This window comes from Tauraco erythrolophus, chromosome 4, assembly GCF_009769465.1.
Source record: "Tauraco erythrolophus isolate bTauEry1 chromosome 4, bTauEry1.pri, whole genome shotgun sequence".
NCBI classification, from domain to species: Eukaryota; Metazoa; Chordata; class Aves; order Musophagiformes; family Musophagidae; genus Tauraco; species Tauraco erythrolophus.
The window spans coordinates 55,430,745-55,453,438 of NC_141468.1; the positions used below are offsets into that span (position 1 = coordinate 55,430,745).

General features: G+C 35.3%; 1 protein-coding gene across 6 annotated transcripts in view; it reads right to left on the reverse strand.

Annotated features, from left to right (window-relative positions):
* ANKS1B (ankyrin repeat and sterile alpha motif domain containing 1B) overlaps nucleotides 1–22,694 on the reverse strand; it is a 476,662-nt gene that overhangs the window by 359,294 nt on the left and 94,674 nt on the right. For all 6 annotated transcript variants that reach the window (XM_086610938.1, XM_086610942.1, XM_086610943.1 and 3 more), the window contains exons 7-8: nucleotides 17,502–17,612; nucleotides 14,226–14,401 (exon numbers count right to left, since the gene is read on the reverse strand). In XM_086610938.1, the coding sequence (XP_086467064.1) occupies nucleotides 14,226–14,401; nucleotides 17,502–17,612 (287 nt within the window). The remainder of the gene's footprint in view (nucleotides 1–14,225; nucleotides 14,402–17,501; nucleotides 17,613–22,694) is intronic.

The window sequence follows — 22,694 nt, forward strand, 5'->3', positions numbered from 1 at the left end:
GTCCCATCAATGGAGTGTCATGAATTAATAAAAAGCTTGATCTTGACTAATTTATTTTTCATTAAAGATAAAAGCTTTTGAACTGAGTGTGGTAATCTTCATATGAAGAATCTTTCATCTATATATAAAAGCCACTACTAAGATGCTCATATTTAGTGATCTGATATTTTGTATGTGTATCTTAAATGAAAAGCACAACACACCTCAATGTATTTCAGCAAGAATCTTCACTCTTCTAACTCCTGCTTAATTTTGTCATGTGGGTGAAGATTTTCAAATGACAAAAAATTCAAGAATTCAATAAATAAAAAAAATTGCAGAGAATGGAACACTAAGTGCTTTTAGTAACTATAATTTAACCATAATTAGAAGATATTTGTTAAGAATGATGGAGTAGATGGAGTCTATACTATTTTCATTTTTAAGTATCTTGGGAAGCATTTGTTTTTCAGTGTGAAATTAATGGGATGAAGTATTAGCTGCTTGAAGCTGCAATACACACTGTCCTGATTCAAAAAAGTACTTAGTACGTCATTCTTTTAAACTAGTTTGAACTGTTTGAAAGCTAAACATTTAATTTGAGCTATTTTTTAAATCTATGGATTAAACTACATGCTGGATTGTTTAATCTATGGATTAAACTAGTTGTCTTTAATGCATGGAAATTTAGGCACTTCCACAACTTATTTACTCCATTCTAATATCTGCGTTTGGCACAAGATTGAATTGCCTTCCAAATTAATTTATCCCACTTAACATTTGGTAAAACAAAGTGAATCTGTCTTTTAAGCACTTGTCTAACTTTAAACATGCATCCAATACTCTTAAATCAGACTATTTGCACACTTAGTATCAATCTCAAATACTTAACATCAAAGCGTTTCAAGTGCTTTGTTTGACCAAGGAAGAAGAACATAGCACATTGAAGCATAAAGCCCCAAGATAGAGTTCAACCCAGTAAGCTATATAAACTGCAAGGACACTCTATGCTACAGAAATCCCAAAGGCATAGCAGGTTTGACCTAAGTTGGTATGTAGGAAGCGTATACACAAATGTAGGCTGTGCAAAATTCAGGAATTTGGGAACCTTTTTTTGAGTCTTGAAGTTTAAGTACATGAATAGTTCCAATTAAGTTAATGGAATTTCTCATGTTAATGACAGGCTTATGTGTCTCCCTGAATCAATATGCATATGACTCATTCCAAAATGTGACTCACTGTGAAAAACTCATGTACCAGTTGAAAAAGAAGAGACTGATAATGAAGGGTATGGGAGCCTGCAGGAAAGTAAAAATCAAGTGTTAATATTTTTAGAAATATTAAATAAAATTAAAAGCTTAAGCATATTTACCTTTGAATAAAGGAGAAAAATAAATTCAAAGTAAAGACCGGCATTTTTAGCTTTAAATGTCAGAGAAAGAAAACACTGCTTGGAGAATAACTAAAGACCCATCTCTGTATTTAACATCCCTGTACTATCTGAATGTTATCATATAACATTTGAAAGACTCGGTGCAATGTAATTGCAAAGCAAATCAGCTGTAAAGCAAGTATTTTTCTTTTTTTAAAGTTGTGAAAGAGAGGGTGGATAAGTGGGTGGCAGAATGATGAAACTTATAGAAAATACATTATTTGTCATGAAATAGAGCAGAAGGAACAGAAATTAAAGTAGAGGAAAAATCAGGTGGTAAGTGAGTAGGCAGAAGTCACCACTTTATTACTCCTCCAATGCACAGCTTTTTATTTAGCATACATATTCTCAGTAAAAGTGCATTACTGAAAATGCAGTTATTATTCCATTAAATTGCTGTTGACTTAATGAAGGACATAAGAGAAAATCCTACCTGAACAGACAAAGCCAAGCGAAAGAGGAACTATACATAGCACTTAGTCATCTGAAAATGAATGCTGATTAAAGATGGATAATAAAAAAGACCTTGAAGAATGTTTGTACTAGATTATCTACAGATCCATCAGTAACAAATCACTAGTAGTTTGCCATATTGTCACCTAAGTACTAAATATAATATAAAAACAATGCAGTAGAATAGCTGACAATCAGTTGAAATGTCTTGACAGGCAAGTCAGTGTGCTATAGAAGTTGAAGGTCTAACTGGAAAAGATCAGTCAAATAGTAATCTACCTTCTGATAAAAATGCAAGAGCTCAGACTATTCTAGTGGTATTAGAAAAAAAAAGATCACATACACCCCCCCTTGTAAGAGATACAGAACACTATCAACTGGACGACAGCTCTCAATGCAGCCTGATTTACACCGCAGGTGGAAGTAGAATTCAAAATCATATTCACTAGGAAGGCAAAGGTTTTGCTATGGCTGGTAGGAAAACCTGCCAGTGTGAAGCTTATATAGTGCAAGCTGCTGCTTTTTCCTGTTTTACATAATTAAAACAGTGATTTCACTGCAATCATCTCAATAACCAGGACTACCAGAAGATTTCGGACCGTGGTTACTCTTTCTGTGCTAGGTCACCTGTACAGTTCTTTTTGCCTGTGGAAGATTCAACATAGTATTTACAGATCTACCACAATACAAGCACATCTTTATGTTGTTTTCCAGACATACTCCTAGGTAGCTGAAGAGCTAATACTTCAGCCAGTCATCATATAGTGTCTTAAAGGTCCTGTAAAGTACAGATAAACAAGTCAGTCAGTAGTGTGCCTTCATCTATAACTCCTGTGTAACACTATATTTCTTACAAAGTATTTCTTCAGTGAAGTGATGTGTTACAATTATTGAGATTCCTTAAAGGAAAGACCATTTTGAACAGAGACGAGGGCAAGGTAGAAAATAGTCTGATACCTATAAAGAATCAACTACTAATAATTAAAAGAGAGACCATCATAGGAATGAAACATTTTTACATTTTAATATTTTTTTTGTCTAAGATTGACAGGCGGTGCTGAGGTTGCTTCTTTGCAGGCTGTGAACAGCTCATATTCCAGAGATATTGGGCAGAGCATCAATATCAATGGAAATAATAGCAGTAGTATTAATAGAAACTGCTTAATCTCAAATAACTACTGAAGTAAGTAAAATTAAAAAGCCTCTTCTGAGATCTTCCCTCATGGCATTAAACTGAAACTTAGGAAGGACAGATGCCAAGAGAAAAGAAAATAGATGATCAAAACCGATGCAAATCATTCAACTCTTACATCCCTCCGGAAAAGTAAAGAAACATGTGAAAACAGATGTGCGCATGTCAGGTCAAGTAACCCTGGTTTATGCTTCTAATCTCAATTAAAAAACATATACCACTGAACTAAGTCAAGGGTTTCCGTATATAGTGAAGTTACAGAAAAGCTAAGGGGTGCATTTATAGCACACTGTTCATCTGTATTAATTCCATGAGCAAACATTTCTAATATATGGTAAATATTAGGCAGTTGCCCCTTAACTCTGAATTACTCCTCATCTTATATTTGATAGAGGTATAAGAATCTGATCCAATATTTTTTTCTGCTATTCATTTTCTACTTGCTGAGCTTACAGAAAAAAATCTGCCAATAGAATGCAATGCAACTCTATGTCATGAGTGGTCAACTACTTCAAGACTTCAGGCCAATATATTTAAATCTTCTATATTTCAATTATAAAATAAACATGCTTGTTGCCATTAGGATAGAATAAAAATGAAGCAAGTAGTCCAAACAAGTTGCCTGATGTTCTAATTTCAGCTATTAAACAATTTTTAAAGAAAGCGTTCTTTTGTATTAGCTTATCATGGGTGGTCATTTTGGCCTGTGAAATATGGCAGAATATTTACTATTAGCATTATTTGTATACTGCTTATTAAGAAGCAGCAAAGAAGGGACACTGGGACTGCTGCTGCTAAGAGAGTACCTCCTTAATCAACTTCTAAAGAATCACAGAGTACGATACAGTGAAAACATACATTTACACTTATCTCCACCCCTTAATGGATTCTGTAGGGGTTCACACAGCTCTGATGGATTAGTAGGTTTCATCTGCTGTTTACACCATAGGGATAAAACTATGCTGTTCCCCTCACCACAGAAAACAACTGAGAGACATGTCCATATGGTTCTCACTCTTCTCATGCATTTCCTATCAGATGGTGATCATCAGGCTTTACTGTCAGTTCCAAGCTTAATGACTTTATTCTTATACTAATCGAGCAGATATGAAATCAGTGTTGACTTTAGGTATATACAAAAGATAAGTAGGATTTTTTTTTTTCCCCCTTTACTGTTTGTATCTTGTTGGCTAAGTAGAACACTTTTTTTTTTTAAGGTCACTAGGTGTTAAAAAACACAATCAAACCTGCATTGGTACCTGCTGACAATAGTGATAGAGTTCTAGAAATATTACAGAAATACCTACTTCCATAATACACAGAAACATCAAAAGCTAAAAAGCTCTAGAATGATGTATTGCTTGTTTAAGACTGCAGGATAAAAAAAGAGTACATTTTTAAGCGCTCTGTCTCCTTTCCTTACTAACTCAGTTATCTTTTCCCTAGGGTAAATAGCTACACATGACTGTGAAAAATGAATCTCCTGCATATTCAAGCTCAGGCTTTTTACAAACTATCCAAACTAATTTTTCAAGAGACCAAAAATATGTTTTCAGAAATTAAAATCTAATTGTGCTTGAATGTTAGAGAATATCCCTTACAGATCTCATACATTGTTACATATTCTATCACTCAAATGTGATAAACCAAATAGATTACTAAAATTTCACAAACATTTGTCAATCCTTAATGTTAACACTGCAATCTACTTTGCATGTTGATTAAGTTTCCTCTACACTGAGGCACGTCTTTGGGCACCCTGCCTAGCCTCTAACTGCCACTCCAGAACACCATGACCTTTGGAATTTCAGCACCCTTACTGATGACATTTTGATCAAATAGGGAGAAAATGAATTTTAAGAGAACCAAGGAAGATCATGATGAAAAGAACTTTTTGTTCTCTTGTGACAGAAGTTGAAAACTCGATTCTGGCTGGAACACTGGAGAAAAGTCTGAGGAGACACCTGAGGGAAAGGCAGGGCAAGAGTCCATGACAGATCTTTGGCAGATCTGTAGGGAAGGTCAGGGCTTAAGGGAAACATCTCTGGTGACTGATATCCAAGTAATAGTAAAAGTCATCAGTCCGCCCGATGATTTGTTTTTTGTAATAATATGACAAAGAGAGAGTTGAGGTTAATGCTGTAAAATCATCTGTCTGGGTGGAAAACTCATGGTATTATCTTCTCTTTCTGTTCTTCAGAGTGATTGAAATTCTCTCAGAAGATCCCATATGAAGTTGGGGACTGTAGCTTAAAAATGGACATCATGATGTACACTATTGCATACTCACAGAATGATAGATGCTGAGGGTATGGAAGAAATGGAAGAGACAAGTGTTCTGCTATGCAAGCCTGGGCAACAGTGTCCACAATGGCACAGACAGCTCAGGGATGTTAAAAAAAAAAAAAAAGCAAACCACAAAACCCATCATAAATCAGGATGAAAAAGAAGGTTCTCTAAAGCACTGAATAACATAAAAAAAAAAAAAAGATATTTAATTAAAGCAAATATACTTCATAGTGGGAAGATGATCTCAAGATCAGCTCTGATAGAGTCCTCAGATCCTGGCTAATCCTGTTGAGATTAGTAGATTTCTTTGGTATTCATCTAAGTATAATGAAATAGATGTTAGTCTTCAAATTTCATATGTGCTCAGTACTACATCATATGACAGTTTCTGAACTAAAATGGTCCTTGTGAAAAAAATGCATTTCCAGAGCTCCCCAAATTTACATGCAGCTTTACAGCCATAAAGACAAACAAGTTCTTTGATCTGAAAAGCTTGTATAATAATTACTTTATACGGAAAAAATGCTACAAATATCTGAGATCCTCATGTAAAAGAGATTTAGCTAAGATGAAAGAGTCCACAGCAGGGCAAGTGAAGTGGCTGGTAGCATGGCGAGATTTACATACAAAATAAACTTGAAAATGCTAGGATTACTCAGTTAGGAAAAAGAAAGCTTTAAGAAAGAACAAGCCTAAAGTATTGCAAGTTATGGAGGGAGCGCACAAACTATTTTTTCTTTTCTACTCTGTCAGTTTTACTACATGAGAATAAATGGAAGCATATACTCAGCAAATAAAAGAAAATGCCTGTACATACAGCACATGTTCTGCAAAACATAGTACAGGGTCATTGCGGTAAACAATGCGACAGATCGGAGCAAAAGGATTAGACACATTTAGGATTCACCAGTGCAAGCTAAGCACATAACAGCATTCAGAGAGATTCATTTGTCTGTAAGCTATTTTCCTGCCGGTATCTGATAGTCAAGGAATTTGCCACACACATACATAATTGGACTGACTGGTTAAATATTCCAGAAAATCAGTCTAGCGGAAAAGGACTAGGTACTTTTTAATGCAGATTAGATGAACTGGTGGCTTGGCCAGCACCTTCCCCTAGCTATAATACACTCCATGTAGTTTAAACCATACTAAGAGTTGCCATGTTTTGGGATTTTATATTCTCAAATAAGTGATGACTATCTCACAGGGTAAGACTATGCAACACGCTGGAGGATTGTCTAGCAATACTTCTACCAGAAATCACAGCAGCAGGGAGCTGCAGGCTAATTTAGTTGGCTGTGAAGCATGCCACCAGGCAAATTATTCTGTGCAGAGTTCCACATGGCTGCTGTTAGGATCCCTCTAACACAGAAATCTTTACAACACTTTACTGAAGCATAGCATAACCTATAGGTACAAAAAATAACCTATTTTAATAACTATAGAACATAGATTAGGAAAGGATACATGAAAAATATCTGAACTTCTCTTGGCTAGAAAAACTATCTAACAGAACAGACAAAAATTTTTATGAAGTTGGTACTTTTCACTCTGCTTCTTTGTAATGACCAGCTCATGTTTAGATAGAATTTAGAAATAATTTTGTAAAGTAGCTTATAGTAAGTGCATCATTTTATATTGACCAAGTGGATGCTTGATACTGGATGTCACATTATAAATGTCTAATGAAAAAAACAACAGCAGTTCTTCTCAGTGGGGAAATACCACTATGTGCATTAGAAATTGGGACTAACAGACAGTTTTCAGTGGAGTGGTAACTTTTAAAAACAATTTTTAAAGTTATATAATCTTATCTTCAGAGAGTGGGTAGACCTTTGCAACAAGGGAATCTTGAAATAACAGATCCTGGGAGTGATGGTCTTTATTTTTTTTTCCCCCTCAGAAATAAAAGTCAGCATATCCTTGTAAAATGAGATTCATAGCTGAACTAGGTTCAAGAGTTAAAGAGCAATGTAATACAAAACCTTGCAACATCAAAATTTGGCAATACATAAGTTATCTATCACTGTTATAAAAGGGGAACTAAGTAAAGCAACAATATTCCAAACACTGACCCTCAGTATAATTCCCTTTTTTTTTAACATCATAAATACCTGCAAAATACAGTGAAGCGGTATTATCAAATTCAATAAATATTATTATATTAAATAATTTAAAATCTATCTGCTTCTCTCCATGGAGTCCCAAACAATCAGGCCTGATTGTCTTACTATTCCCTAATGAATAAGCAAAATTGTTCTTGAATGTCTTTTTAATGTATCCTCATTAGTCAGCCATTGTAAATATTCTGGCTTGCTCATCATCATTGTCACATGGAATAATGCCTTAACAATATTTGAGAACAACCTCTCTCAATAATGCCTATAGGCAAATGTGTGGCATTGTTAAAGGCTACCACTTTTGATCCAAGATGGTAATCATTTTACTCCAGTATATTTGATCACTCTTAGTCATTATAATATTTCAGCTGAGTCATGATTTATTTAAATGTTATGATAAAAAAACAGTATTACTGAATAATGTTACTAAATTGTTTACCTCAATATTCTTCAACAAATTCCAGTGATTGTTACTTTGTAAAACAATTTTTTTATATGTGCGCTTTTTATCAAAAATAATTATTCTTTGTCTTAGAGGAAAAAATGAACTAGAATAACTGACTTCTAAAGGACCATGCATAAATTTTATTCACCTCTAAAATATTCATTCTTAGCCATCTTCTTTCAAAAACACACAATTATATCCTTTCAAATCTCTCCTTAGATACAAACCAAACATGATCATAGTTTCATTGCCTTTATATACCCTCATCTTGATTTTCTGACATAAGAGAGTAAAAAAGTGAATCTTCTCTTTGAATATGTACCATCACTGTTTTCAACAATGTTAATATAAAATGTTTTAAAGTATATTCTTTTTCCACTCTCTCTAAATATGAATAAATATCAACTTCCCTTTCTGGATGACAGAAGTAAGCAGAAATTGACATTTATATGCCTGTGATGAAATCCAAATCTTTTTCCTGAGACTACACAGAACCTTTCTTCATGTTTAAATTTAAATTACTGCTGCCAGCCTTTATTATCTATTATGTAACCACATTAAATTTAATCAGATATACTGCTGCTACTTCCGTGAAATCTCTCTGTAGTGCAGTCATTAATCCTACATGTTTTTACTACCTTCAGTTTTATTCTGTAAGCAAAGTAAAATAGGGACACCTTATAACTTAAGTTTCCTAATATTTAATCCAGGTAATTAAGTAAAATCCTTTAACATATATTCTGCTGTTAACAGCACAAACACACTTTCTGGTACCATCATCTTCAGTCTAAACTCATGTCATATATCCAAAGACAGTAAGATATTGCATTTGCACTTTGAAGTTAATAATGTAGTTTATGTATTATGCTTCTGAACACAACAGCATAAATGTAAACGCAAACATCGCAAGCAACCACCTACTACGCAAGATTAAAGTGACTAATCCGAAGAAAACACTTCAATTTGGAGCTTTGGGTTTTTTGAGTGTATATGGCAGGTTTTTATTATTTTAAAACTAATTTTAGTTCAAAAATTCTCACGACCTCAAAAAATATGGAGAATAGTTATTGTTACTAAGTGAAAAGAAAAGGACACTTTTCAACTTCATTCTTAAGTAATGACTGGAAACATATAACAAACTTTTGAATGCAGAATAAGACAAACCTCTTTTAAGAGTCAACTTGAAGAAAAAAATCATTAATTTAAAATATCGAATTTATGAAAGGAAAAGATTGAGACATATTGTATCCAACATGTACATCTTGCAAATATATATGTACTCATACACACATATATGGAAGTGTGGAAGTTCTCAATACCCTATTTTTTTCTTTTGCAATCACAGGCTGTCCAAAGCAAATAAAAAGTAACATACCATTCTCTGGTATCCACAGGCATTTTTTCTTACATGGACATAAAGCCCATACTTCTCTTTTCCATTTTTTTTTAATTAAGAAACACAATGAGGAAATACATTGCAATAAATACAGCATATTTCTGGTTTTAATATTTCATTTAGAATAACTTGTTCTCACATGAATACATACACGGGAACATCAAACCTGAAAAGAAACCAGTAATGGTGTTAGTACTCCAAAGACAGAGGAATCTAAATTAAAACAATTTACTTGCAGAAGCTCAGGAAGATTCCTCACAACATACGCTTTGACATTCTTCTGTTCGTTTCCCCGACACAATTTTTCTGGATCCCTGCTTTGCAAGTTATATCTATTTAAATTTTCTTACTTGCTCTTGAATTCACACAGATTGTTTGAATACACACTCAATGTGTAACTTCTGTGTTGTAATACATCTCTAACTTAGCTCTGATATTTTAGTTGTAGTTTAAATGTATACTATGATGTTCAATAAATTTTCCTCTTACAAGAATTACAGGTGTGTGTTTTCAAGTAGTTTACATCATCAACTGTGTTAAAAATGCATTATTTTAATGTAGCAATGAAATAAAGTTGGAAAAGTCTTACATAAGATGGCTGCTTTTGTTCTTGGAATTACTGAGTCAGACTGCCATCTATTGGAAAATAATTTTTTTTTTCTTTTAAACTGAAACTACTGTAAGTTATTGTCAAAAGCTGATTTTGCTAGCAATCATACTTAAGACAGCTTACTTTTTTTAAAAGAAACACCTAAATTAACTAAACTGTAATACAATCAAGGATTTTCCTACATCTTTTTCCACCTCATTTTCTGGAACATGTTTTGAAGTTCAGCTTGTTTTCTGACTTGCTGAACAATCAAATCCTAGTTATTTGGAATGCAATTTTTGTATTTAGGAAACAGAAAAACTGTACTATGTCAGCACTGAACAATACACAAGTATAAAGTTTCCCCAGCTTGCCTGTGCAGCAGCTATCAGGGCTTTCCATGTCTTTGCATACACAGGAGAACTAAAGAGTGTATTCAAGTCACAATGACCAAAATGGGTCCTAGGAACTGGGAGTAAAAATCTATGAATCCACCATCAGCCTCACCCAGTGCACAAGCCTTAGAGAAAAAGGGGCAATTGCTACTGAAATGATGTCTAGGTGTATAAATGCCTTTTTGGAGCTTTCTCTGAAGTAACATTATAACCCACATTTCCAGTTGCAAAGTTATGTTCAATGTGGCCTTTAATTTTGTGGAGACAATGAACAGGGGGTTGTTGTCTGTTATCTCATAATGTACATGTTTTAAAGACTGGTGAAGATAGACTAAGAAATATAGAATTAATATTTTATATGAAAGCACATCAAAAGTACACTGAAACACAGTCAGAGTTGCAAAATCAAGCACTGAAATTATAAAGTTTCCAGTGTAGCTTTAACTTGACTTTCTTTAGTTTATTCTTTATAATACACTCTTCAAACAAAAGACCATGTTAACTTATTCTCATCTGACTTTGTGTTATTCAGCAAACAAGCATTCACAGTTTTCATCCTCTTCATTAATTGCTCTCCTCACTCAAGAATCTAATATCACCTGCTTTTCCAGAACCCAAAAATTTTCCCAGTTTCTTTTTAAGCTTTTGGAATGGGAGTGTCCTGTGTTGACATTTTTACTCATCTCCAGATCTGTTTCTATTCACATCTACACTGTGGTGTCCATTCTTATTCTTCTTTTACTTCTGCTCCATTGTACCCTCTCCCTCCCAGATGTTCATGCCTTCCAGTCCTCAAGATCCTACAATTTTCCTGTTCAGCCTTTTCATGTCCAAAGGAAACTTAAGAGTCAATACAGAGCTAACTAGTAATTTGGGATTACAACGACTAACCCCAAAAATTTTCATCCAGAAAGTTCTTTTTCAGTTTCACCTAACCTCAGAGCTGAGCAAACTCTGCTTCCTATCTGACTTTAAAAGTACTATAAGCACATAACCCTCTGGTTTTGTTAATGCCTTGACATCACACGTCTCACACCTGGTCAACAGAAACATATGAAGTAATAAAATGTGTAGCGTTTTCAATACAAAACTAGATTAAAAGAAGGAAGTCCATTAGTCCAAACATACCAGAACAACTTGCTACGTGGTTGGATGACTAAATTGTTTAAGAACTGAGCAAATGGAAGAATGGATTCAATATAAGAGAGTTCCAACCTACAATTTCTTCAAACAAAAATGTAGTATTCAATAGCTGATGTATTACTGAGCAACAAACAATGCAAGACACCTGAAGCCAGAAAAGGAACAGAGTTTGCTAGTGAATAGGGCCCTAGTCTTATGCCATAGAGAGAACTGAACCCCACTCTTCCACTTTCCAGATGAAGCCTTTTACTGTTTTTAACTTTCTGCATTAAAAAGTAGGCATCCCCGCTACCCTTACACTAAATAAAAACAGCGGATCCTGCTCTTTTGAAAGAAAGAGGCTGGCACTTAGATTCAGGAGATAACTCCAGGCTGTGGATCCCAGACAGACAGAGACTCCCTCCTGCAGTCCTGAATCAATCTAAACCTTATTTTGCTAGAGCACTATTATGACAGGTAATATGGCCTTCTTCAAAGGAATTAGTTGTTAAAAAAAAAGAAAACACTTTGAAACACACTCTGCTTCCTAATGCTTTCTCTTTCACATGCCCATGCTAGCCTCGGAAGGTGGCTCCTGACGCTCCTTGCTCCAACTTGTTAAGTTATTGACCCATAAGCTACTGTTCCAAACAGAAATTCCTCCATCTTGGCCTCTTATTTCTCTGAACAACAGTATGATGCAAAAAACATACATGTCTCCTAGCAGCCAGTTTCTTTGCAGAATGTCCTGAAGGGTCAGGAAGTGTCATGGCTTGGGTTTTGGAACCTGTTCAGATCACTGGACTACAGGAAAAGAAAAGCCTGCATGATTAATCACCTCTGGAAACAAAATTTGTCCAGGAAATGGCATCATCTGATGCGTTACAAGGGACCTGACTTCTAGACCTCTTCAGAGCTGATGCTGGCACAGTCAACAACGAATAGCAGAGAAGATCCCACTTACTGTATTGAGATTTTTAAAGAAGCTTCCCAGGGAGGAGAAAACTAAAGTCAGGAAAAGCTGTAAGAAACTTTCTCTTTAATACATATCCGACGCATCTATTTCTGACTCTCCATATCTATATATGTCTCCACTTCTCTCTTTCCCTGTGTATCTCCACATTCTTATACATAAACATTCATTTAAGTTTCTTCAGTCATCACCCTACTGTCACACTTCTTTCACCACCATGCTTGCTGGTTCTGCCCCCAGAGTAGTTTGGCAGCATTCATCTTACACACCATCATACACATGTTCATCATACACACCAAGGAAAGGCACATCTGCTAAACTAAAAGACTGTGTCGAAACTGGGAACAACTTCCTTTTTTAATGCAAGGCAGCTAGGTAGCAACTGAACAGATTCAGATCAAACAGGAAAATCCCACATCACAGAAAAGAGCCCTCTCCATATAGGCCTGTATAGTTGGGTTTACTCTAGGGGAAAACGTGCTCTGCCCTGCACCCTGACTTCATGTTGGGAGTGTGTACTCATCCTCCTGATTCTAGTTTTCTTTGAAAACAAGGCTAGGTGCACTAGTAGAAGCAAGCCACAACATGCTTTAAACAGTCCCTATTTTTGAAGATTTGTTTTCACATCTAGTTCAATACACAACTAGATGAAACTTCAAAAAATATATTGCCTAATTTACCTTTGTATTTGCTTGCTGCACAGAAATTACAGATTTAGTGTTTGAATACTTCTTATTCACATTGAATTTCATTTAGGTCTGTAAAAATTGCAGTCTGAGTAGACAGAATTATATGGATCACATTTTCTGCAAAACAGCAGCTGAGCAGATTTAAATAGCAGTTAGCACCTAAATACAGAGAGACACAAGAAAGATGTATAAAAGTGCTTAATTGGGATCCGTACCTTGTTCAGTCTGACTTCAATACGGGTTATGTATCTAACCATTCGAACATCTAGAAGAGCTTTACAAAGTATCTACTGCATTTCAGGGCAGCTAACCATCTTTGCAAAACTCATTCTGTCTATGTAAATCATAATAAATTCTCTAGAATATAAAAGTCCTTAACTTGCTGTGTTTTTCCCTACATATGAGAACATAATTTTTCTTAACTTATGAACAACATTAATTGAAATTTAGCATTTAGCATTTTCCCTCTTTTCTGTGCTTTATTCCCTGGGCAATCCCATTTACTTACTTTTTACTTACTTATTGAAGAAGAGAATTCAATCAAAAAAAAAAAAAAGCCTTGTTGCACTGTAAAGATAAAATGAATCCTAGAGCACTTTATTCACAGGATTATCAATAATGAAGTCATATTTTCAACTGTAGTTGGAAATGATGAAATATTACAACCACAACATTTTTCAGTATTAGAGACTCAGTCTTTAATACCATTAGGCTACTGGGAAAGCTATATAGTAATAAAATGTGTAAGAATCACAACTGAAAATGCTTAGTCACTTCTTTCAGGAAGCACTTCTGATCAGATTCTGCAAACATTTAGTCTTTGGTATAGTACTAAGCATACTGATTTCAACTGATTTCTCCAAAAACCCTTCCTTGCACTCCTCATGCTCAAGAGAATAACTAACCTGAACTTTTGGTCATGTTATTGAGTGCCATAAAAAGCCATTCTGAGGTGTGGTAAGCAATAGCTTCGTAAAATAACAAGAACATTATATTCTAAATCTGTAAGGAGCACATGCTAAATTATTTTTTTCTATTATTATGTTAGACTTCTACTGTTCTCACTTTTGTACTATTTCTTTCTTGAATGTGCCATAAATAAAGCAGATATAACTGAATATATTGTCTTTGTATCCCAGCTTACTTACTACATTAAGCTTGGTTTGGCTTCCACTGGTCATAAGTTCTTCCTCTGATACTTTACTAAAATTGTCCAGATAATGGTCTGATATTGTATGAGACAGATCTTCAAAAGAGTATTCCTTTTCTTGGCACAATTTGATTTCATCTAAGAGCTTTGATAATTCTCCAGTCACAGCTTCACCTTTAAAAACAGACAAACCATTAGTCAATAATTAGAATACCAGAGGTAATTTATGACTAAAAAGGAAAAGCACATTCTTTAAATTTTATTGAGTATCTGTTATATTCCATGCCTTATCATTTAAACAGTGATCTTCATGCACAAAATCTCCCCTCAAAAATAATGTCATCTCATTCCAGAGTGGGAATCATTGGAGGTAATCTACATATTTTTGCATTGTGCTATACATTGCATTTAATTAGGATGAGCTATAATATACACTTACCCTTTCTCTGTTTTCTAACCCTGTAAATTGGCTAGGAATAGCAACTATCCAAGAATGTAAAATTAATACAGGAAAGGAAAGTTTCTACAAACATACAAAATCAGTGTCCCATACTCTGCATTGGGTTCACATTTGCTGCTGTGATCAATTAATACAGTATGTACATTCCATAAACTGTAAGTAGATTGGAACTAAGTTTCCAAGAATGTACATCTGTCCCATCAAAGTAGCTATGTTTTATAAACAATTCTCACTCACTTTTCCAGGATTAAATGAAATGTTAGGAGGATATTCAAGTTTAAAACATAGCTCCCTACAGCAGTCTATCAGAAACCCATGTTTAGTGCATTCTGCATTGTTTAATGCTTTCTCCTTAATTTATCAGGTATTTTTAGTTAAGATATCTACCCAAATAGTAAGACAATGGGCTTTATATGTCTATACTAACTGAGAGCCACTATTAGAAATACTAGCAGTAATAAGCATTAGAATTACATTGAGTGCTAACGTTTCTGCAAATAGCCTACTGGCAGCAGCAAGATCTCCATAGAGTAAAAAGCTACTTGTTATGAACAATTTCATTAGCTTCTGATAATCTATTGCATATGAATTACACAACTACCTTCAGTCATAGCAATGAAAATGTGAGTGAAAAGTCAAGCTTTTCCAGAGGCAAATAAGAAACCTCTTCTCTTGATAAGGTTTAAAAGAGTCATCCTGTTGGAAAGTACAGTCTTGAAAAAATATAGAACTTGAACTACTTAAATTACAAACTTGATAAAGTACAGAGATAATTCCATTTTACTCCATCTTTGGGAATAAAATGCTGAAATGGAAAAACGGAGTAAGTATATTAAGCTCAGTATACATATATGCACATTCATGTAAATAAAGAAGTCTCAGATAAGATTATATCTGCTTGGTCTAGAGCTCTTTTTGTGTTATTTTTCTTCATAGTCACTGTTTGTTATGCTAGGTAAGCATAAACATTCTAAAATATTTTTAAAACTACAACTATGGCCAGTTATGACTGAAATTTTCAGAGCCAAGAACAGAAGCTGTTAATTAAAAGCATCTAATCAGCTTTTAATATCTAAGTAACAGAAATTCTTCATTCAAAATTCTTGTTACGCTCAGTCAATGTTAATTAACTGCACAAAACTTATAAATTAAACAAAGATATAATCAGGCTTGTTTATATTCTGCTTTTTAATTAGAAAATTGAAATTATTCCAGATTAAAAGTATAACAAACAAAAATTGGAAGTAAAATATCTAAATATTAAAAATTATTCTAAAATCATGATACAGTGCCCTAAAACAAAACAGTACTACTATTTCCTATGGAATTATGTTCATGCCCCCAATCCCATGTTCTCCTGCTTATGGCTTGCAATATTTCTTACTGGGCAACAATGAATTTTTGTGTGACAAAATTGGAACTGCAAGGGTGTGGACTGACCTATGAGTAAGTGTACGCTAAGTGGCTGGCTGATTGCTGCCAGAACAAATACATAAAAGACAAATTTTGTCTATTTCTTTCAGTACAGATACTAATTAAGGTTTCTCTATCTAGCCAGCTATTTTCATGAAAGTCACTGAACAGTAATTGACACTGCTATCCTTCTTCCAAATTTGGTTTAAATTATTTGAAATTAGATTGTCAGAGAATGGCAGACAGATGGGAAGCACAATTGAGTACAATTTCTTTCCTTTAGAATCAGATTACACAATAGACATGCAAAAGCCAGCTAGCACGTTTTATTTATACCTTAAATGTGGAAAGAAGGAACGTGAGATCACGACCTTATCTTTAGGAAGTAAAACATGTTTAAAAAATATTTACTACTTAATTTCAGGACAGAACTTGCTAAGGGTAGTTGACTTTATGATTCCACGAATCTCAGAGAAACTACTTATCTTTATACACCATATGTCTGTTAAGTGTCCCAAGGGGAAACACGAATGGAACCAGAGCATTTGTTTACTATCACCATGAAGATCATAATCTGGTGTACAGCAGTAAGCTTAGTTTTCTCATGAATGAAAGCTTTCCCTGTAAAGGGGTTTAAAAAACAAAAACAAAAAACACACCCACCCCAAAACAACAACAACAAAAAAACCCACCACAATAAAAACAAAGAAGAGAGGCTTAGTTATGTGCCAGCAGTCAACCACATTTACTTTGGATGATTATAGAAGGCGGAAATCAGGTATGGTTCCACAGGAGGATGATTTTCACGGAAGAGCAGCACGACACCACACTCAGAAAATGTCCTATTTAAGTGGCTGCAGTGTGTAAAGGGTGAATCAGAACATGGGACGAAAGCACATGCAGACAACAGTGATAGTCACAGTATGTGAAAGATATGTTAGGAGATGAATGGAAGAGCAGTACACACATGATCTTTGAAAGAGGCATCCAAACATAACACAACTGGAAGAGGTACTCACTGGGAAAAATAAAATAAATTCAATCTTTAGCTCCAATGTTGACACTGCCTGCAGAGTATTTCAACGTATCTAGTATACTTTTATTTTACTTGATTATGAGACATGTAAGGTGAAATAAAAATATTTGAGATAAAATAATGTAATTCATTGCAATCCATCAGTGACATCCTTTCTGAGAATACAGTTCTTTGCTATCCTATATGACATGGATTACAGTGTACATAGTCAAGATAGGTAATTCATGGTGGAAAAAAGCTTCTCAATAACTTTCTTAACCTGTCTTTTTCATTTTGTATGTTTGCATGAGTGTGTTAGCAATATAATTTTAATATTAAAGAGAAGTTCAGTACAGCTTCTGTATTCACAGAGTACATGTATTTACTTTTAGCCTTTGGAGATGGAGGAACTTCTGGGGACAAAATGCAAGACTGATGTTCAGCACATTCCAGTGGGCGTTCCTCTGAAATACTTGCATTTCCTGTTTCCATATATTCTGCAATTTAAAGATACACATACACTTAAACTCCTGAATTAAGAGAATTTATTCCAATGAAAAGTATACTTGCTACTTCATACTTCATTAGAGCCTTTCCAGTTTTTCATATCACAACCTTGTAATTATTCATAAACTCTGCTGCAAGGCAATCATTTATTGAAAGTATTATAAAACATGATAATGGCCAGTTCTTTAATCTACTGAAACTGTTAGAAAAATCTCATTCTATGATTAACAAGTTGCAACTATCCCTGTGTTTTTCTTGTCACCTTGAAATATCTATGTAGCTGTTCCATTATATTATTACTGTTGAAAGAGTCATTTTTTGTTCTAGATTTGTTAAGAGCTTTGAGTCTAGATACTCAGGATGTTCACAATAAGGAGATATATTGCTACTGTTAAGAAGATCAAATATTCTGCTTGCAGCACAGAGACAGTACACAAGAAAAAATGTAATCTCAAAAATTTACTTAAAACTAGCAGTTTAAAAAGCAGTGCTCTAAAATTTTTGTCCTTTTTCTCTTTAAAGCTTCCCTTGTCCCACCTTCATGATGATGTTTAGAACAACAGAAAAACATGGAATGATGAATGAGCTAAACTTCAATTTCATTACTATTATTTCTGTGTAAATATATACATTATTTTCACGTGCTTTTATACACAGGTTAGCTCAATGGAACACTGAGATCTTAATGAATGTTATTGTAGGACAAATATTAAATAATAAATTAGAAATTAATTTATCCAACAGTGGCACTTTTTTCCAGCAGAGTGACTGTTTCTCAGTTCAGGCAGGCAGTCTGCATCTGCATTTCCTCGATTTTCTGAAGTTGCTTAAACAAGTTCTTTCTGATACCAGATAGTAACCACACAGTACATGTTGCAACACACACAAAAGCAAACTGCAGTAACTGCTTACATCAATATCACACTGAAGAACTAAAAGGTTTCTGGGAAGTGAAGCCTCCCCGATTTAATTTCTACAGTCTCCAACACACTTGTTTAGCTTGCTGTTATTCCTGATTAAATAACAAATCCCAAAACCCAAATACAATCTGTGATAAAACAGACATCTGAGAAATGAAATTGGAAATGGCAGAGAACAGCATGCGGTTTCAGAATGCTTTACATGCTGTTTCTTTTTTTTAAAAAAGAAAGCATGATTTGAAAGTGTCATATATTAAGTTTGAGGGCTGTCCTGAATAATCTGTCACACATTTCTTCATATGAAAATGGGCACTTCTATTTTTTTTTGTGTAGTGCTGAAAGCAAAGAAGCAAAGATGAGCTGAAAGAGACCATGAGAAAATCAGCAGCATGACAAAATGCTCTGGAATGTCTTCCAGCTGTTGGCTATATTATTTGTCAAGTTCACATGTAAGATGGAGGAGAAATAAAAAGGAAGCTAGACCTAAAGAAAAATAAAAGGAAAAAAGAAGTCATGCCTGAATATTTGCTTGATAATTGGGCAACTGTCCAAAAGCAAACCTAAAATGAAGTTCTACCAGGTGAGAGTGTTACTGGATCAATACAGATATTATTAGGAAAGGAAATACAGGGGAGATTGTAAAGGACTTTAACTTTGCTGTCTGATATTCACATAAGACTGTGGTTTTAAAATAATACTCTATTTTTATTCTTTGTCAGGACCAGCTTCCAAACCAATGCACTTACCTGCTGAAGGCTAGTTCTGCTGAAGATGAAATCCCAAGTTCAAAGTAAGTTTCATAAATACTTACTTTAAAAACCGCAGAGTTCCTTCCAGAAAACTTCTACTAAAGGGTCAGCACAAGATACGGTGTAGAGATCTAGAATAGGCCAGCAATGTGCCATCCTTCTAAGAGTGCAACCCTTTAAACTTTGGACTTCTGCAGGAGTTCCATTGCTAATTTGGTTTTGTACTATTGAAAATTCTACCAGATATATACCAAACAAATAAAGACATGGACTCAGTTGTGAGAGGTTTATAGTCTACGTAAATGTGTACTTACCCATTACATTATCAAAGAAACAGATGCAAAACAGGTGATCTATGTCAAGAGCCAAAGACAAAATTATGTACAAGCAGTGGATGCTTTCATCAGCAACTGAATTCTATTCACCTGCAGCTGGTTAGAAATTCATCTTCACAGCATGCCCAAACAGATTGAAAAAGATGATACTGTTACCAGCATCTGCTCTGACTACAGTGTACTTGAGGGACTGCTCTGGATTCTATCACTTTCCTCAAAAAAAGAAAGATAATTCAGAACAAAGACAAGCTTAGTCAATTATACTACTTAATGACCAGAACAGTTTCCTCAGCTGTGGTCTCACAGAGTTTAAAGAAAAGTCTGTCATTCTTACAATAAGGGAGAGTAAAGGCTGTTTAGGACACACCCTGTTGGATTCATAACACTTCCTTCACCAGCTTACTGTCATCCTGTTCCATGTTTCACAGACAGCTAGCATGAGTAGCATGTAAAAGGTGAAGGAAGCATATATTAATACACACTCCAGAGATGTTTCCTCACCATACTGCTTTGGGAAGAATGGCATATTTTACTTCTGTTTACTCAAACAGCAGATTACAGTTCAGTGAGGGTTAATAATAAGAACCTCAAAAACTTTGCCTGCTTAGTACTATTCTTTTCTACAATATCTGATTTTAACATAGCACCACTCAATCTAAATAGGGCCATGTGCACAAAAAGTAATAGCATAAGAGTGGCCACGTAGCAGTGGAAATAAGAGCAGTGAGGAATATGAACTCCAGAAGGTAACGAGTCACTGAGAGTTCAAACCACTGTAACTCCAGCTTTCTCGGTTCCTGTAACACTGGTTAGCCCAAAGCCAAGCAGGAAGGAAAGCATTATCACCTAAGCAAGGAAACACAGCTGCCTCTCCACAGAGCGGATAGAGCCAGGAAGGTCAGCCACAAAGAGAATATGACCCAGATCAGCTGAAGCTGCTGCTGAACTTCCAGGGGCAGTAAAAGCTCAAGCTCTAGAGCAGAGGTCCCTTTAACTTCAGCTCCTCTAGGTCCTAATTCTTCAATGAAGTGAGAGGGTCAAGATTTTTGCTTTATTTATAAACCTTGGCTTTTGGAGTAACGGCTACATTAGCTGCAGAGAACTTTTTACTTTTCCTTTTAATAGGGAAAAAAACCACAAACTTTTTCTTTTTTTAAAATAAAGTATGAACTCCTTTCTCTTTTGTTTTGAGGGTCTACTTTAGCCATGCCATGGGGTGGATTCACATAGAGGTCACCCCCAGAGTGACTTACCCATAAGAGACGTCAAGGCTTTTTGAATTCTAAAAAAAACAAATTTGATTAGTATAAAAATCTGAACACTCACCTTTCAAATAGAAGACTCTCCAAGTAACTACATCACAAGAATAAAACTGGTTTAAAAACCACTCCCCTCCACAGCCCCTCTCCCTGCAGGGGGATCCTTACCTCTGCTTCACTCTGTGTTCCGGAAGGACGGCAATCCTCAGAGCACAATCTGCCCTTCCCAGGGTGCTCCCACCATCTGGCTGAGGATCCTGCAGCTCCAGAGTCCTGCCCCAGCCCATGAGCTCTCTAAAATCTCCTCCCAAAACAGCTCACTTGCTCCCCTGGGAAATGGTCCACCTGAGGCTTCAGGACCCAATTTCTCTTCTCTTTCCAAGTTACAGAAAGCCAACTAGTAACTGCTACCTTCAGGTGTGCTAAGGTGACAGACCTGAGCTGAGATGGAGGGTGGGCTGACTTCAGTCTCCTAAATTTCAGAGGATAATGCTGAATGACTTAAGTTTGACTTAATCCTAGAGAAATCTGAAATCAGTATACGTTTAAGTTATAGGCACATAAGGAGACTTTTGTACACACATTCAGAGAAGATAAAAGAAACAAGCACTCAATTACTCCTATGATCCTGAGATAGGTAAGGGTGCAGCTAAACTTTCAGTCCCCAAAACAACAGCAGTGAAATTAATTCATAAACATAGTTAATACTCTACAGCTTTTGAACAATAGCCTATAAAAGGAGCTGAGAAGACCCCAGAAAAAAAAAACAAGGAGGATTGAGATCCTGATTCTTTTCATCCCACACAGCTGTAATTAAATGCTTGACTGGAAACTTATTCCATCCTTCCAGTGAGGCTGTTCTCCTGCACTCAAGGGAGTGGAAGATCTACTTTTCCACAAAGAGAGGGAGAGAAAGAGAGTGGGAATACACAAAAGAAAGCCTGTGCTAATGACACCAAAGCTATTTAAGCAGAGGGGAGCAGAAAGAAGTCCTGGTTCTGCAGCTGCTTATGCATTTTCCATTTAGGAATAATTCGGTAACGTACCAACAATGTTAGGTTCTTAAGCAGCTTCAGCAGAAGAGAGAGGAAACAGCTTTCAATTATATCTCCCTCCATACTGTCTATGCAGCAGAGTTTATTGTGCCTTCCCAGGGCTCATGTCATTTTTCATCTGTTTATCTACTATCTCCTTTTCTTCATAATAACAAGAATCCTGCTTCCAGAAATAGTAAAAGAGCAAGATTCTAATAGAGAGCATAGTGGGCTGTGCAGAAAGAATTGAAAGATGGTATAGCATGCACCTGCGTCACGTTCACATGTGCTAAAACTAAAACACAGCTGGTCGGTTTAATTTTAGGCCTACTAGCTCTTGGCAACATCCCTTTTATCTTCAAAGCCTAATTATAAAGCCCGAAGTGCCAATACTGTTAACTGGTTCAGCACTGAATGCTGTTGTTTCACTACCGCCATGAAATGCCTCCAGCAGACTGGCCTTACTTGGCACAGTATTCTAATTCTCCAGTACTTAATGCCTGAACAGCTATTTCTTCATTACCACACAAAGAATCTAAGCCGTAATAAGTATTTTTAATAGAGTTCAGTGCAACTCACACCTAAGCAAGACACAGAAAATGATGGGACATACATGAATGACAAAGAATTAAAACTGGAACTGTCATTTCTATCAATTCCATCTATAATTAACAGTAAAAAAACATTCAGGTAGTGTATAGTTCACTCAGCCTTTTTCACTTTGCTCTTTAAAGTGATTTTGTTATTTATTTTACTTCTATCAGATAATGTGCCA